The sequence below is a fragment of the Hemitrygon akajei genome, chromosome 14, assembly GCF_048418815.1.
Source record: "Hemitrygon akajei chromosome 14, sHemAka1.3, whole genome shotgun sequence".
NCBI lineage: Eukaryota > Metazoa > Chordata > Chondrichthyes > Myliobatiformes > Dasyatidae > Hemitrygon > Hemitrygon akajei.
This window is the reverse complement of record NC_133137.1, coordinates 83066568-83082939: the sequence shown is the minus strand read 5'-3', so window position 1 is coordinate 83082939 and position 16372 is coordinate 83066568. Positions and strand designations below refer to the sequence as shown.

The window sequence follows — 16372 nt, the reverse complement described above, 5'->3', positions numbered from 1 at the left end:
GAGTCTGCTAAAGGAGTTTGCAGACTCCTGCAAAGTGGCAGCATCCTTTTCATCTAAATATGCCTTTATGTTATTAGGGATGCACTTCTGAAATTCTTCAATTAAAACCAACTCTTTCAAGCTGTTAAAATCATCATTCACATTTTTAGATGTGCACCAGCGGTCAAAACATACAAACTTCTCATAAGCAAATTCCACATAAGTCTGGTTCACAGATTCCTCAAATTTCTAAACCTTTACCTCTGGAACCAATTCATAGGCTTTAAATACAGTCCGTTTCACTGTCTCAACTGCATCTCCAATTGATAAGGTGGGGTAAGCTTGTTGAGCCTTACCCTTAATTACACTCTGTATCAAGAGAGACCAACTTTCTTTTGGCCACTTTAGACTCTGAGTAACCTTCTCAAAATGCTGGAAGTATTTATCAACCTCGGTCTCATCAAATGGAGGGACCAGTTTAACTTCCTGGCTGGCAATAAACGGTATGACCAGTTCCTTAGAGCCAGCAACTTCTCTCTTGAGCCTTAACTTATCCATTTCCAACCGCCTCTGTCTTTCTGCTTCTTCACTCTGCTTCTCTGGCATCAACCTGCCTCTGTCTTTCTTTTACTTCAGCCTCTAATTTAAATATATCAAGCTTCATCTGTTCCAGTCGTAACTGGATCTTCTCTTTACTCACAGGAAATATCTTTAACACCTCCTCATCAAACGTGTAGATATATAGTGCTCAACTATTTTCCTCTGAATCTCTGGCTTTCTCATAGCCCGCTTTACCTCCATGAGGTTCGGTTCATTAGCAATGCCCAACAATTCATCCTTTTTGGCCTTCTCTAATGCCTCAGGGGTTAGCACTTCCAGAAATGCCCCAATATTCATTGCTGCTGTTTTCCACAACCAAGTAAATCAAAAGAGAATTAGCCAATAAGATCGATGATCAATCAATAAGCTCTAAATATGTTCATATCCCGGATGAGCCCCCAATTTGTTACAAATTGTAACATTTTAGAAATGAACCAGCAGCAATAAATTACACATGGAGTCTGGTTTTGATGTTAAAACCACTATGTTTATTAGTGATTACTTATAATATAGTAACGCAACCAAGATGAACAAAAGTTAACAGTGTTATGTGTATATATGTGTAAATATAGCTCCCAAACTATATTGAGCTTGGGGGGAACAAGGCTTAAGAGTCTTGAGATGGTAAAGTAGGGAAGTTCAGTTATCCACGGAATAAATGATGGGAAAGGGATGTTTGTAATCCACATTGTATTGGAGTGAGAAGGTAAGAATGAAGTATTATATATAATATATTATATTATATTATATGAAGTATTATACAGGCTCCACGCTGGTAAATCGAGATAACAGTCGCTGTAGACCTTGTCTGTTGTATTGTTCCAAATCCCCATACAAATTATCACCGAAAAGTGACCTGTTTTAGGAATATCATCTTTCAGTGGTTACCACACAACATACCCAGGCAAGGGCTACACAAGTGGTCCCCACAAGATATCCCAGAAATCCACTCCTTTTGATTATATGAAGTGACAGTCGCATCTTGTGGAGCAAACTAGCACTGGCAGCTCGTAGTTCCAAGTCTTGCCAAGACTGCAAGAGTAGCGAGATTTCTCCCTCTCTCCCTCTCTCCCTTCTCACAGACTGCGACAGCCAGTCAGTCTGTGTTGTTTACTTGGATTGTCAGAAGGCCTTTGACAAGGTGCTGAATATGAGACTGCTTAACAAGATAAGAACCTATGGTGTTACAGGAAAAGAAAGGCAGAAGGCGAAGGGTCTGAATATAGGGGGCCTATTCTGCTTGGTTCCCAGTAACCAGTGGTGTTCCGCAGTGGGTGCTTCTTTTCGTGTTGTATGTCAGTGATTTGGATGATGGAATTGATGGCTTTGTGGCTAAGTTTCAAGATGATACAAAAGTAGGTAATGGGGCAGGTAGTGTTGAAGAAGCAGGGAGTCTGCAGAAGGACAGATTGGGAGAATGGGCAAAAAAGTGGCAGATGGAATATAGTGTTGGGAAGTGTATGGTCATGCACTTTGGTAGAAGGAATAAAGGCATGAATTATTTTATAAACAGAGATAATTAAAAACTTCAAGTTGCAAAGGGACTTGTGAGTCCTTGTGTAGAATTTCCTTAAAGGTTAACTTGTAGGCTAAGTCAGTGATAAGGAAGGCAAATGTAATGTTAGTATTCATTTCTCGAACTTTGGGACCTGAGTCACCCCAACCACAAACTATTCCAGCTGCTACCATCTGAGAAACGGTACCGCAGCATAAAAGCCAGGACTAACAGGCTCCGAGACAGCTTCTTCCACCAGGCCATCAGACTGATTCATTCATGCTAACACAACCATATTTCTATGTTATATTGTTGTACATACTATTTATTATAAATTGCATATTTAGATGGTGACATAATGTAAAGATTTTCAGTCCTTGTGTATGTGATGCAAGTAATAAAGTCAATTCAATAAAATGGACTGGGAATCTTCATGAACTAGGACTTACAAAAAGACATTTGATGAAATAGCTCAGTTATTTCAGGCTAAGGTTGATGTGCAGAAAGCAGAGGAAATCCCTAGATTTAGACCCGTGCAAATAAAAGGGCAGCAGTATGCTTCCAAGTCAGGATGTTGTGCAACTTGAAGGAGAACCTGTGAGTGCTGGTGTTCTGTATCCCTGAAGACACCTTCTTGATGGTAGAGGTCACAGGTTTGGAGTGTTAGTATCCTAGGTGAGTAAGTACAGTGGATGGTACACAGTGCAGACACACTGTGTGCTGGTGGAGGAAAGAATGAATGTTCATTGAGGTGGGTGAGATGTCAAATAAATGGACTGCTTAGTCTTGAATATTGGTAAGGTTATTGTGTGCTCTTAGTGATGCAAGCATCCAGCCAAGTGGAGAGTATTTTGTCATATTCCAGATTTGTACCTTGGCCGTGATGGAATGACTGGGGTGTTGAGATGAGTCACTCACCAGAGAATGCCAAGTCACTGGACCAGCCACATTAAGTCTAACAATTAGAGCCAGTCCTTTCAGGATTGTAGATGGGAAGGGCTACTGCACTGTAATAAGGGATTATCTTGGTTGGCACAGCATTGTGGGCCAAAGGGACTGTACTGCACTATGTTGTTATATATTCTAGGAATAAAAGCAGATACGTGGAGTTAGTTCATGGATTGGAATTCATTGAGTGATAGAATAGGCTTGAAGCAATAAGTGGCCTACTCTGGCTCCTAATGAGAGTTGCCAGTTATTGGAACTTTACCTTAAGCATGGAGCATTTTACTTGGTTCAGTGGGTTTACAGGAATGCTCTACTCGTTGTTCTTTCCTGAAGCATAATTTTGTTTGAAATTGTATAAAAAGACTAATCATTCATAAGACATGGGAGCAGAATAGGCCATTCAGCCCATTGAGTCTTCAACATTTTCCATCTCAGCCCCACTCTTCTGCCTTCTCCCTGTAACCTGAGACACCTTTAATAATTAAGTACTTAGTCAAATGCTTCTTTAAATATACCCAGCCTCCATAGCTGTCTGTGGCAATGAATTCCACAGATTCATCAGCCCGGCTAAAGAAATTCCTCCCCATCTCTGTTCTAATGGGATACCCTTGTATTCTGAGGCTGCGCCCTTTGGTTTTAGTCTCTTGCAGGACTGGAAGTCCCCTCTCCAAGTCCACTCTCTATCTCAATATTCATTAGGTTTCAATGAGATCTACCCTCATTCATCTAAATTCCAACAACTACAAGCCAAGGGCTCTCAAACAACCCCCACACATTAACCCTTTCATTCCTGAAATCGGTCTCGTAAAATCGAAATGATTGTGAAGCAGGCCAAAGTTGCTTAAATTTCTCAGATGATAAACAGTGGAGTACAGAGTGATGGTACTGTTCACTTAGTCTTCATCTGCTTTGCGGCACAAGATGTTATCCATGTGCTGAAAGTAAGCCATTCTAACACAGAATGACTTGTGTTTTGAAGGAACACATTTCAAACTAAGCAGCTCTGAATGAAGTATTCTTGAGTTTATTGATTACATTAAAACAGTGTGCTGACAAAAATTTTGGAATTCACAAATGAATATCATTGATAATTTGCTTTGAAGTCTATGACCATATAAATGTTGTGTATTTTGAAAGGAATAGGCTTATGTACTAAATAGTTTCTACCAAAGCAATTGATGTGATTGACCACTGATCTAGTTCTGACAATTGGTGCTGAGAAACAGCTTTGATTGATAAACCACAGAACGGTAATGCAGTGAGATAACTTCATTCCACCTTTCATGTTACTCGAGCCCCTTCTGTTCCCATTACCCCTCAATTCTATTTCTGCTCCGGTTTCAGAAGCTAAGATTAGAACAGTCTCTATCACTCTATCAGGCAATGAATTCCAGATGCAAACCAGCTGTGGTATTTACATTTTTAAAAATGGCATCTGGTTCTTTTGCCAATGATCCAATATCTGTGGTATCTGGCCTTCCATGTTAGACACCAATGTAACATCTTCTCTCAAACTTTAATTTGAAACATTTATTAACTTCACGGTTTCATTACCATACAGAGGATGGATATCAAGATAACACAGGTCATGAGCTTTGCTTTTACTTGATGTGGAAACTACCATTAGTCCCCGTAAAGGCCATATCATGTTTTATTGATTTAATAACTCCTCCTATGTTTCAGGATTTCCTAAAGAAAGAAGGTCATGTGGAAATTAGCTTATCGGATCTCTCCATGATACAGCCACACCATTCGGGTAAAGTGCTTGTGATTATCCGGAATGAAGACATTGCAATGCATTTGCATCAGGTGAGGAACCTGCTTATCCTTGCACTACTGAGATGGTGTTTCTTAACTCGTCATGTCTGTGCTAGCTCTCTTAACAATTCTCCCATTCTTTTCCCAACTGCTTTTCCTTTTCAATACATCTTAGAATCTTTAATCTTCAAATGTATTCCCAACAGCAGTGCACTGTGGAACAAGCCACCGTTCTCTCTCGTCTGATCCTTTTTTTTTGATACTTTTTGTAAACCTGTGACGAATAACTAACTACCAATAGACCTTTACCCTGTGATAAGAATACCCTTGTAGATGAGGCATACTATATTGAGAGATGGGTCCACTATCCTTGAGCCTGGAGCATTATGAACAGCCAAGTGTGCAAACATAGAGCACGGAACATAGAACAGTGCAAGCCCTTCATCACACAATGCTAGGCCAACTTTTAATCTGCTCTGTAAAATCAATCTAACCCTTCCCGCCCCTATAGCCCTCTATTTTCCTTTCATTCATGTGTCTATCTAAGAGTCACTTAAACGTCCCTACTATGTCCCTACTAATGGTGGTGGAGGCGGATACGATAGGGTCTTTTAAGAGACTTTTGGATAGGTACATGGAGCTTAGAAAAATAGAGGGCTATGGGTAAGCCTAGTAATTTCTAAGGTAGGGACATGTTCGGCACAACTTTGTGGGCCGAAGAGCCTGTATTGTGCTGTAGGGTTTCTATGTTTCTGTGTTTTTATGTTTGCTGTGGTCATTCTGTACCAATAAGTTACAAACATTTGTATTACCTTGCATATATTGGTTAATCTATTGTTTCACTTAAGACTGTGATGGGTCTGTGGCAAAAATGCAGTGTTAGCATTTCCATAACATGAGCAATGTTATTGGGAATGGATTAAACAAGCTCATGCTTAAACATAAGGGAATACAAGCGATAATTCTGAGGAAACTGGAGGTTCTTGAGGTATCTGGTATCTTTTCACCTGAGGGGAAACATTGAAATGACAGAAATGCAATGTTAGTATTTTTATTTCAAGGACGAAAATATAAGAGCAAGGATATAACACTTGAGGCTTTATCAGGCACTGGTTAGCTACATTTGCAGTACTGTGAGCAGTTTTGTGTGCCTTGTCGAAGAAAAGATGTGCTGGCACTGGAGAGGGTCCAGAGGAGCCCAGGGTTAATGTATGAGGAGCATTTAATGGCTCAGGGCCTGCACTCATTGGAGTTTAGGAGAATGGGGGAGGGGGATCTCATTGACATCTACCAAGTACTGAAACACCTTGATAGAGTGGACGTGGAGAGGATATTTCCTGTAGTGAAAGAGCCTCGGACCTGAGGGCAAAGGCTCAGAATAGAAAAATGTTTCTTTAGCCAGATGGTGATGAATCATTGCCACAGATGGCTGTGGAGGCCAAATTATTGGGTATATTTAAAGCGGAGGTGATAAGTTTCTTGATTAGTAATGGTGTCAAAGGTTATAGGGAGAAAGCAGGAGATTGGGGTTGAGAGGAATAATAAGTCAGTCATGGTAACGGCAGGCAGATTCAATGGGCTAAGCAGCCTAGTTCTGCTCATATGGCTTATTGTCCATGGAATCTTCCTCTCAAAGGTTTGCCTTTTGTAGGATATGGTCTTGGTATGTGGAGCCATTTTAACTAAAATCATTGGGCAGGAAGCCCAAGGGAGTGGGTGGCATGATGCTGTTGCACCACACCCAACAATTTTCTGTGCTGTCTGTAATGTCTAATCCTAAGATATAAGACAGGACAGACAGGAATAACAGCAAATTTGACTACCTTTTCTTACTTTTTAATTATAACATGTTACTTACCACAGGCATTGAAATCATATGTTTGTCACTCTCTCCCAGATTCCTTATTTGGTGAAGCTGAAGCGGATGCAATGCGTTCAGTTTGCTGGAGTGGACAGTCCAAGAGACATAAAAGACCAGACCTTTCAAGAGCTATTTAGTTCAGGAGGCTTTATTGTCTCTGATGGGACTGTGTTGGACAAAGTGACTCCTGGTACGTGTAACTGCTTTCAACCTGAGTTGGTTTCAGCTTTGGTTTAAGATATTTTTAAGTGTTTATGTTGTGCTGAAATAAAACAAAGTGTCAGTAATATTCACATTATTATTGCTGATTTACAGTACTGAAAATCTGTCAAATTAAAGTTTTATTTTTTAGCATTCACAATACAATGTCACTTGACATTGATAGAAAAATTACATTTCAGTATCCTGAAAGGAGATTGAGAATTTAAATCCTGTCTATAGACTAATTTGGACATGTGGGTATATTTTGAAATTTGGGAAAAGAAATTCAATGATTTATGACTGGAAAAAATCCATACAACAAAAAGGCTTTGGTAGAAAGCCAGCTGAAAGGAACCAAGCCCTCTATTGAAAATTTCTATGAGAATAGGTGCTTGCTGTGGTAAAACTACATATACTCCTTGGCCCATCTGTCTACTACAAAGTAACACTGATGCTCAACTGTAACTGAATGGACGAAGAGGGTGTACTGGTTAACTTACTGCATCAGCAACTGGAGCTCTGGGCCATGACCCATAGCTCTAAGTTTGAATCTCAATAAAGAAGGTAGGGAAGTTAAGTTCAAGAAGTTAGATAAAATTTGGTGGGGGGGATAAAAGAACTCTGGTCTCAGTAACAGCACAAAAATACTGCATTACCACGAAAAACACAGATTAGTCCATTAATGTGCTAAGGGAATCTGCCATCATTACTCAGCGGTCACTCCCATATGTGACTCCAGGTCCACTAATGCTAACCGTTAACTGCCCCCTCAGTTTTGGGGCAATTAGGGATGTAAATGTTGACAGTGTTAGTGACATCCACATCCTGTAAATTTTTAAATATAAAGAAGTTGAATACTGGTGATAATAGTTGAATACTGGTGCCAGTGTCCCAAGGACATCTCTGATTGGGACCACGACATTCTAAAGCAGCCAGAAGTATTGGTACATATTGGCATCAATGACAAAGATAGGAAAGGTGAGAGAGTATGGAAGAGAGATTTTGGAGAGTGTGGTAGAAAACTGAAAAGCAGGACTGTTATGGGAGTAATCTCTGGATTGTTGGCGGTGTCATATGCCAGTGAGGGTAAGAATAGGAGCATTTGTCAGATAAATGCGTGTCTGAGGAAGTGGTGCAGGGGGCAGAGGTTCAAATTTCTGGGGTCATTGGGAGTTCTTCTGAGGAAGGTACAGCCTGTAACAAAAGGGGTGGGTTACGCCTGAACCCGAGGGGGAGGTTTGTGGGCAGGTTTGTCGAGCTGTTGAGGAGGGTTTAAACTAATTTAACAGGGAACCGGACTGAGGATGGGGCAGTTGATTTACCAACAGGTTGAGTGTAGTGACGACAGGCTGATGATAGGGCAACATTGCAGACAGAAAGATGAGTTGCAATGTAAAATGTGATGAATACAGAACTGAAGTTATTATATTTGAATGCATGCAGTATATGGAATAAGGTAGATGAACTGGAAGTGCAGTTAGAGATTGGCAGGTATGACGTTGTGGGCATCACCGAGTCGTGGCTGAGGGAAGATTATAGCTTGGAGCTTAACACCCAAGGATACAGATGGTATTGAAAGGACAGACAGGTAGGCAAAGGGGGTGGCTTTGTTGGTAATAAAATTAAATCAAATCCTTGGAAAGACGTGATATAGGATTGGAAGTTGTAGAAATCTTGTAGGTAGAGCTGAGAAACTGCAAGGGTAAAAAGACCCTGATGGGAGTTGCTATATACAGACCTCCGAACAGTAGCCAGGATGTGGGCTACAAATTATAAGACGAAACCGAAAATGCATGTCAAAAGTGCAATGTCACAATAGTCATGGGTGATTTCAGTATACAGGTAGATTGGGGAAAATCAGGTTGGTGCTAGATCTCAAGAGGGGACATTCTAGAATGCTAATGAGATTTTTTTTTTAGAGCAGCTCATGGGTTCAGATATTCTGGACTGTGTCTTGTGCAATGAATCAAAATTGATTAGAGAGCATGAGGTAAAGGAACCCTTAGGGACAAGAGATCATAATATGATGGAATTCACCCTGAAAGTTGAGAAGGAGAAGCTAGAGTCAGATGTATCAGTATGACAGTGGAGTAAAAGAAATTACAGAGGCACGAGAGAGGAGCTGGCCAGATTTGACTGGAAAGGAACATTGGCAGGGATGAGGGCAGAGCAGCAGCGGCTGGAATTTCTGGGAGCAGTTTGGAAGATGTAGGACATGTACATCCCAAAGAGGAAGATGTATTCTAAAGGCAGAATGACAAAACTGGCTAACAAGAAAAGTCAAAGCCTGCAAAAAAAATCCAGAGATACAATAGAGCAAAAATTAATGGGAAGTTAGAGGGTTGGGAAGCTTTCAAAAACCAGCAGAAGGCAACTAAAAGAGCCACAATGTAGGAAAAGATGGAATATGAATGTAATCTAGCCAATAATATTAAAGAGGATGCCAAAAGTTTCTTCAGTGTAAAAGTGTAAAAGAGAGGCAGGAGTAGATATTGGACTACTGGAAAATGATGGTGGAGAGGTAGTAATCAGAGCAACAAAATGGCAAACAAACTGAAAAAGTGTTTTGCACTAGTCTTCACTGTGGAAGACACTACCAGAATGCTGGAGGTTCAAAAGTGTCATGGGGGCAGATGTGTGTAAAGTTGCTATTACTAGGGAGAAGCTGCTTGAGAAACTGAAAGGTCTGAAGGTAGATAAGTTACCTGAACCAGATGCTCTATACCCGTAGAGCTAATGGGTAGTTGAGCTAGTTGACAAGATTGTAGAGGCATTAGTAATGATCTTTCAGGAATCAATTGACTCTGGCATGGTTCTAGAGGACTGGAAAATTGCAAATGTCACTCCACTCTTCAAGAAGAGAGAGAGGCAGAATAAACGACATTATAGGCCTCTTAGTCTGACCACAGTGGATAGGAAGATGTTGGAGTCTATTTTTAAGGTTGTGGTTTTGGGGTACTTGGAGGCACATGATGAAATAGGCCATCTCAGTTCTTTTGGAACTGAGATGAGGAGAAACTTCTGTAGCAAAAGAGTTGTGAGTATGTGGAATTCGTTGCCACAGGCAGCTGTGGAGACCAAGTGATTGGATATATTTAAGGCAGAGGCTGATAGATGCTTCATTAGTCAGGGCACGAAGGGATACGGGGAAAAGGTAGGAGATTGGGTTAAGCAGGAAAATGGATCAGCCATGATGAAATGGTGGAGCAGACTCGATGGTCCACGTGGCCTAGTGCTGCTCCTGTATCTTATGGACTGGGAGATCAAGAGTTTAGCGTTTGAAAGATCTATTCAAGAGTCAGATAACACCAGGATAGAAACTGTCTTTGAATCTGGTGGTTCATACTCTCAGGCTTTTGTATCTTAAGAAGGGACATGATTGAGGTATATAAGTTCATGAGGGATAGTTATAGAAGATCAGCAGGAATGTTTTCCCTTTATTATTTTGAAATCAGGATGGATGCAGTGGGCTGAAATGCCTGTTTCCGTGAATCAGAATCTGGTTTGTTATCACTCATGTGTCATGGAATTTCTGTTTTGTGACAGCAGTACAGTGCAATTCATAAAAACTATAAATTGCAATCAGAAATTTTCTTAAAAAACATTAAATAAGTGCTAAAAGAGAAAAAAATAGTGAGGTAGTGTTGATGCGTTCATTTGTTGTCCGTTCCATGCTAACCTCTAACTTCACCCTTGGACAGCTTGTTTCATAGTGTAGTAATAGATTTATAGAGAAATGCAGCACAGAAACAGGCCTTTTGGCCTGTCTAGTCCATGCCAAAACCATTTAAACTGCCTACTCCCATCGACCTGCACCTGGACCATAGCCCTCCATTCCATGTACCTATCCAAACATGTCTTAAACTTTGAAATTGAGCTCATGTGCACCACTGAGCTGGCAGCTCATTCCACATTCTCATGACCTTCTGAGTGAAGGGGTTTACCCCCCTTTTCCCCTTAAGCTTCTCACCTTTCACCCTTAACCGATATTTTCAGGTTGTTGTCTCACACAACCTCAGTGGAAAAAGCCTACATGCATCAACCCAACCTAAGCCCCTTGTAATTTTGTATCCCTCTATCAAATCTCCTCTCAAACTTCTACATACTAAGTAGTATAGTCCCAGCTTATTCAATCTTATAACTCAGATCCTCCAGTCCCAGCAACATCCTTGTAAATATTCTCTGCACTCTTTGTCTTATTTACATCTTTCCTGTAGATAGGTGACCAAACCTGCACACAATACTCCAAATGTCTTAAACAACTTCAACATAACACCCCATCTCCTGTACTCAATACATTGATTTGTGAAGGCCAATGTGCCAAAAGCTTTCTTTACAACCCTATCTACCTGTTATGCCACTTTCAGTGAATCATGGACCCGTATGTAATCCCAGACCCTTTTGTTCTACCACACTCCTCAGTGTCCTACCATTCATTGTGTAAGACCTATCTTGGTTGGTCCTACCGAAGCGCAAAACCTCACACTTGTCTGCATTAAGTTCCATCTGCTATTTTTCAGCCCATTTTTCCACCTGCTCCAGATCCCACTGCAAGCTTTGATGGTCTTCCTTGCTGTCCAGTACACCCCCAATCCTGGTGTCATCCACAAATTTGCTGATCTAGTTGACCATATACCATTCAGGTAATTGATGAAGATGACAAACAACAAAGGAGCCAGCAACAGTCACTGCACACTTCTACTCACAGGCCTCCAGTCGAAGCGGCAACCATTACTACCACTCTCTGGCTTCTCCCACAAAGCCAATGTCTAATCCAATTTACTACGTTATCCTGATGAATACCAAGTGACTGAACCTTTTTGACCAACCTTCCATGTGAGACCTTGTCAAGTAGTTTATTAAAGTCCATGTAGACAACGTCCACTGCCTTGCCTTCATTCACTTTCCTGGTAACTTCCTTAAAAAACTCTATAAGCTTGGATAGACCTGACCTACCATGCACAAAGCCATGCTGACTATCTTTAATCAGTCCATGTCTAACAAAGTACTTAAAATATCTGGTCCCTTAGAATACCTTCCCACAACTGATGTCAGACTCGCTACCATATAATTTCCTGGTTTATGTTTGGAGCTTTTTCTTTAAACAGAGGAAGAACATTGACTGATTTACCTCAAGACAGCAATTACTGCGTCCTCTGTAATCTGTATAGTGTCCATGACCTCATTGATGCTTTGCCTCACTTTTATAGGTTCTTTGTCTCCTGAGCAAATACAGATGGAAAAAACTTATTCAAGATTTCCCTCATCTGTTTTGGCTCCATGCATAGATTACAATTCTGATCTTCCAGAGGAACAATTTTGTCTCTTGCCAACCTTTTGCTCTTAACGTATCTGTAGAGTTGCTCAGGATTATCCTTCACATTGTCTGCTAGAGCAGCTTCATGTCTTTTTTTTAGCCCTCCTGATTTCTTTCTGAAGTGATCTCATGCATTTCTTATACTCCATATATATGCACCTCATTTGATCCTTCCTGCCTATACCTGCTATGCAGGTAAAACACTTTTGAAAACACTTCAATACACTTGTTATCTTAACCTTTTATTCTGACAAGCACATACGAACTTTGTACTCTCAAAATTTCACTTTTGAAGCCTTCCCACTTGCCAAGTATACCTTTGCCAGAAGACAGCCTGTCCCAATCCACACTTGTCAGATAATTTTTGATATCCTCAAAATTGGCCTTACTCCAATTTAGAATCTCAACCTGCAGACCAGACCTATCTTTTTGCATATTTTAAAACAAATGGAATTGTGGTCACTGGATGCAAAGTGTTTCCCAACACAAACTTCGGCACCTGCCCTGTCTCATTCCCTAATAGCAGATCTAGTGCCACACACTCTCTTGTTGGGACTTCTACGTACTGATGAAGGGAACTTTCGTGAACACATTTGACAAACTCTATCCCATCTAATCCTTTTACAGTATGGGAGTACCAGTCAGTATGTGGAAAGTTAAAATCACCTACTATAACAACATTATGTTTCTTGCAACAGTCTGTGATCCGTTTACAAATTTGTTCCTCTAAATCCATCGGACTGTTAGTGAATGTGTAATCTAGCCCTGTTAAAGTGGTCATACCTTTCTTATTTCTCTGTTTCACCCAAAATGCCTTACTAGATGAGTTCTTCAGTCTATCCTGACAGAGTACTGCTATTATATTTTCCCTAACTAGTCATGCCACCCCTCTTCCTTTAATCAATCCCTCTTGCTTTGTTATGTCTAAAACAATGGAACCCTGGAATATTGAGCTGCCTGCCTGTTCCCCCTGTAACCAAGTCTCACTGATGGCTACAACATCATAATTCCAGGTGTTGGTCTATGCCTGAGCTCATCTGCCTTTCCAACAATACTTCTTTAATAAAAGTATATTGCAACTCAGGATACTAGTCGCACTATGATTCCTAACTTTGTCTGAGGTCATACCAACATCTGCCTCCACAACCTCTCTGTTCTGGCACTCTGGTTCACATCCCACTCTAGTTGCAACGCACCGTACAGCATTAACAAACCTTTCTGCCAAGATATTAGTCCCCATCCAGTTCAGGTGTAAACCCTCCCTTCCATACAGGTCTCACCTTCCCTGGAAGCGAGCCCAATGATCCAAAAATCTTATGCCCTCCCTCCTACATCAACTCCTTAGCCACGTATTACACTGTATAATTTTCCTAGTTCTGGCCTCACTAGTGCATGGCATGGGCAGCAATCCTGAGATCACAACCCTGGAAGTCCTGCCCTTTAACTGAGCTCCTAACTCCCTGAACTCTTTATGTAGAACCTCATCATTCATCTTACCCATGTCATTGGTACCTACATGGATCATGACTTTTGGCTGTTTATCCTCCCACTTGGGAATGCTGAGGACTCGGTTTGAGATGTCCCAGACCCTAGCACCTGGGAGGCAACTTGCCCAGTGAACCTCCTTTCTTTTCCCCTAAAAAGCGAATCACCTGTTACAACAGCCTGCCTTTTCTCCCCCTTTCCCTTCTGAGTCATAGAGCCAGAGACCCAACTGCTGTGACTTGCCTCTGCCAGGTCATCCCCAACAACAGTATCCAATGTGATATACCTGTTGTTGAGAGGGACGGCCATAGGGGTACTCTGCCCTGGCTTAATCCTGTCTGGCATCTCTACTGTTCTAACTAAGCAGATATAAAGAAGGGAAGGAAAGAAAAAAAAACCTTGAACTTCCTTTACTTTCTCTCACTGAAGCCTCTCCTCACTTAAGCCTTAAAATTACCACTAAATCTAACTCTATTGCTAACGAATCCCAAATGCTGATTGGTCAGTGGTCAGAGCTCCAAAAAAAAACTGCCCTGAATTGCTACCTTTTTCAGCTCCATCAGTGAGCCTGAGTGAAATTCCATCCTCTCAAGCTTCTGATCTCCTGATCAGTCGCTGGTCAACGATCCTTCATCCTTTCTGTGAAGTGCAGTTCCATTCACTTTGAGTTTATCAGTGAGTGTTATCAACATGTGATGCATGGAAATGCTGGCTGGCTCCTCCTGCATGGCTTAGAAATGACAGCCTCTCCACTCCTTCACTTCCTCCAACCTGGAGCCTGGGTCGATGGCAGTAGCAGACTCAAGGACAGCTTCTACCTTGCTGTTATAAGATTATAGAGTGATTCTCTACTATGACAGGAAGGACTCTTTGACCTTGCAATCTGCCTAGTTACAAAAATGCACTTTATTGTCTACTTACACTGCACTTTCTCTGTAGCAGTGACACTTTATTCTGCATTGTTATTGTTTTACCTTATTCTCCCTCAGTGTACTGTATTGATCTGAATGAACAGTATGCAAGACAAGCCTTTCACTGTACCTCAGTACGTGTGACAACAGCAATCCAATTCCAGTTCCTATATAAATGGCAAGGCAGCTCGGCAGCACATTTATTTGAAAGTTTTACAGTGAAGGCTCTTCTTTTTTTCACAATCAGAATACTTGCAACAGATCTCTGCAGTGCTGGAGAAACTTGACTTCAAGTCTAAGTGGAAGTGGATGGTTCATTTCAGAGAACTCAAACGGCTGAAAGAGATGACAAGGTTAGTCTGTGCATTATCAACTGTGAAGCTCATTTTCCAGGGCAGACATTTGTCTTGCTAGGATTTAGTTACAGCAGAGGGTAGTTCCCATTGCTGTGCAGAACAGTGCAAAATGTTGATGTTACCAGCTGCAAAGTGGGTAGAGCTATTGATGATTACAAATCCTTTAAGTGTTTTCTATCATCAGTTTTTCTAATTAAATTGGTGGAATGGAGTCAAAGCAATCCATGTTGTTTTGAACTGGAATTATAAATGGATATTTTTGTGCCTGACAGAATTACTGTAAATCTCACAGTGCATTGTATCTCAGAGGCATAGTGTTAAACAGCATGGAAATAAGCCCTCTGGCCAACCTTGTCCGTGCTAGCCAAGATGCCTCCAGAGCTAGCCCATTTGCCAGTATTTGTCACATATCCTTCAAAACCTTTCCTATCCATGAACCCATCCAATGTCTGGCCATTTGGCAGCTCATTACATATAACCACCACCCTCTGTGTGGGGGAGAACTTGCCTCTCCAGTCCCCTTTAAATCTTCCCCCATCACCTTAAATCTGTTTGAGTCTGAGGCCTCTGTCGGTCAGAGTTGACCATGGACGTTGCATCCCAGCTGTCTAGATACACAAGCCTGGGTAGCACGATATGGAGAGCACACTGTTGCCCATGCAGTAAGTTCCCCCTCTCCAAGCATCTGATGAACCCAAAGGAACAGCAAAGACCGATACAGTTTGGTACCAGCAGCATCGCAGGAGTTGCCAGTCAGTATTGAACTCAACGTAGGGCTGCCTTAGGGATTCCAGCTCTGGATTTTTCCCTCAGGGTTTACTCCTGAAACCTTTCCCATCAGTGGGTATAGCCACAAGGCAGCGGAGCTTTGAGATCAGAGTTTTCCTTCTCCTAGATGAACTGCCAACCACGGCTAACAAGTCCCATCTTCCCCATCTTAAACCGATGTCCTTTGTAAACCAGAAGACATAGGAGCAGATTTAGGCCATTTGGTCCATTGAGTCTGCTCCACCATTTGATCATGGCTGATACATTCTCCCATTATTCTGCCTTCTCCCCATAACCTTTAATGCCCAAGAATCTATCAACCTCTGTTTTAAATACACCTAATGGCTTAGCAGTTCTGTAGATTCACCACTCTTTGGCTAAAGAAATTGCTCCTCATCTTGGTTCTAAAGGGATGTCCTTCTGAGGCTGTGACCTCTGGTCATAAACTCTCCCACTATTGGAAACATCCACTCCATGTCCCTTCTTTCCCTGCCTTTCCCTATTATCCTCACATTCCCATTAATTCTCCCTGCCTGAGGTTCCAGCATTCACCTACATACTTGGGACAATTTACAGCAGTCAGTTCACACACTAACAGCCAGATCTTTGGAATTTGGAAGGAAACTGAAGCATCAAAGTGAAGCCTACGCTGTTACAGAGAGAACATGCAAACTCCACACAGACAGCACCATA

The 16372-nt window shown here is 41.5% G+C and overlaps 1 protein-coding gene across 2 annotated transcripts in view; it reads left to right on the top strand.

Annotated features, from left to right (window-relative positions):
• Nucleotides 1-16372, top strand: part of LOC140738741 (uncharacterized) — a 113388-nt gene that overhangs the window by 85457 nt on the left and 11559 nt on the right. For both annotated transcript variants that reach the window (XM_073066482.1, XM_073066483.1), the window contains exons 20-22: nucleotides 4706-4831; nucleotides 6678-6831; nucleotides 14803-14908. In XM_073066482.1, the coding sequence (XP_072922583.1) occupies nucleotides 4706-4831; nucleotides 6678-6831; nucleotides 14803-14908 (386 nt within the window). The remainder of the gene's footprint in view (nucleotides 1-4705; nucleotides 4832-6677; nucleotides 6832-14802; nucleotides 14909-16372) is intronic.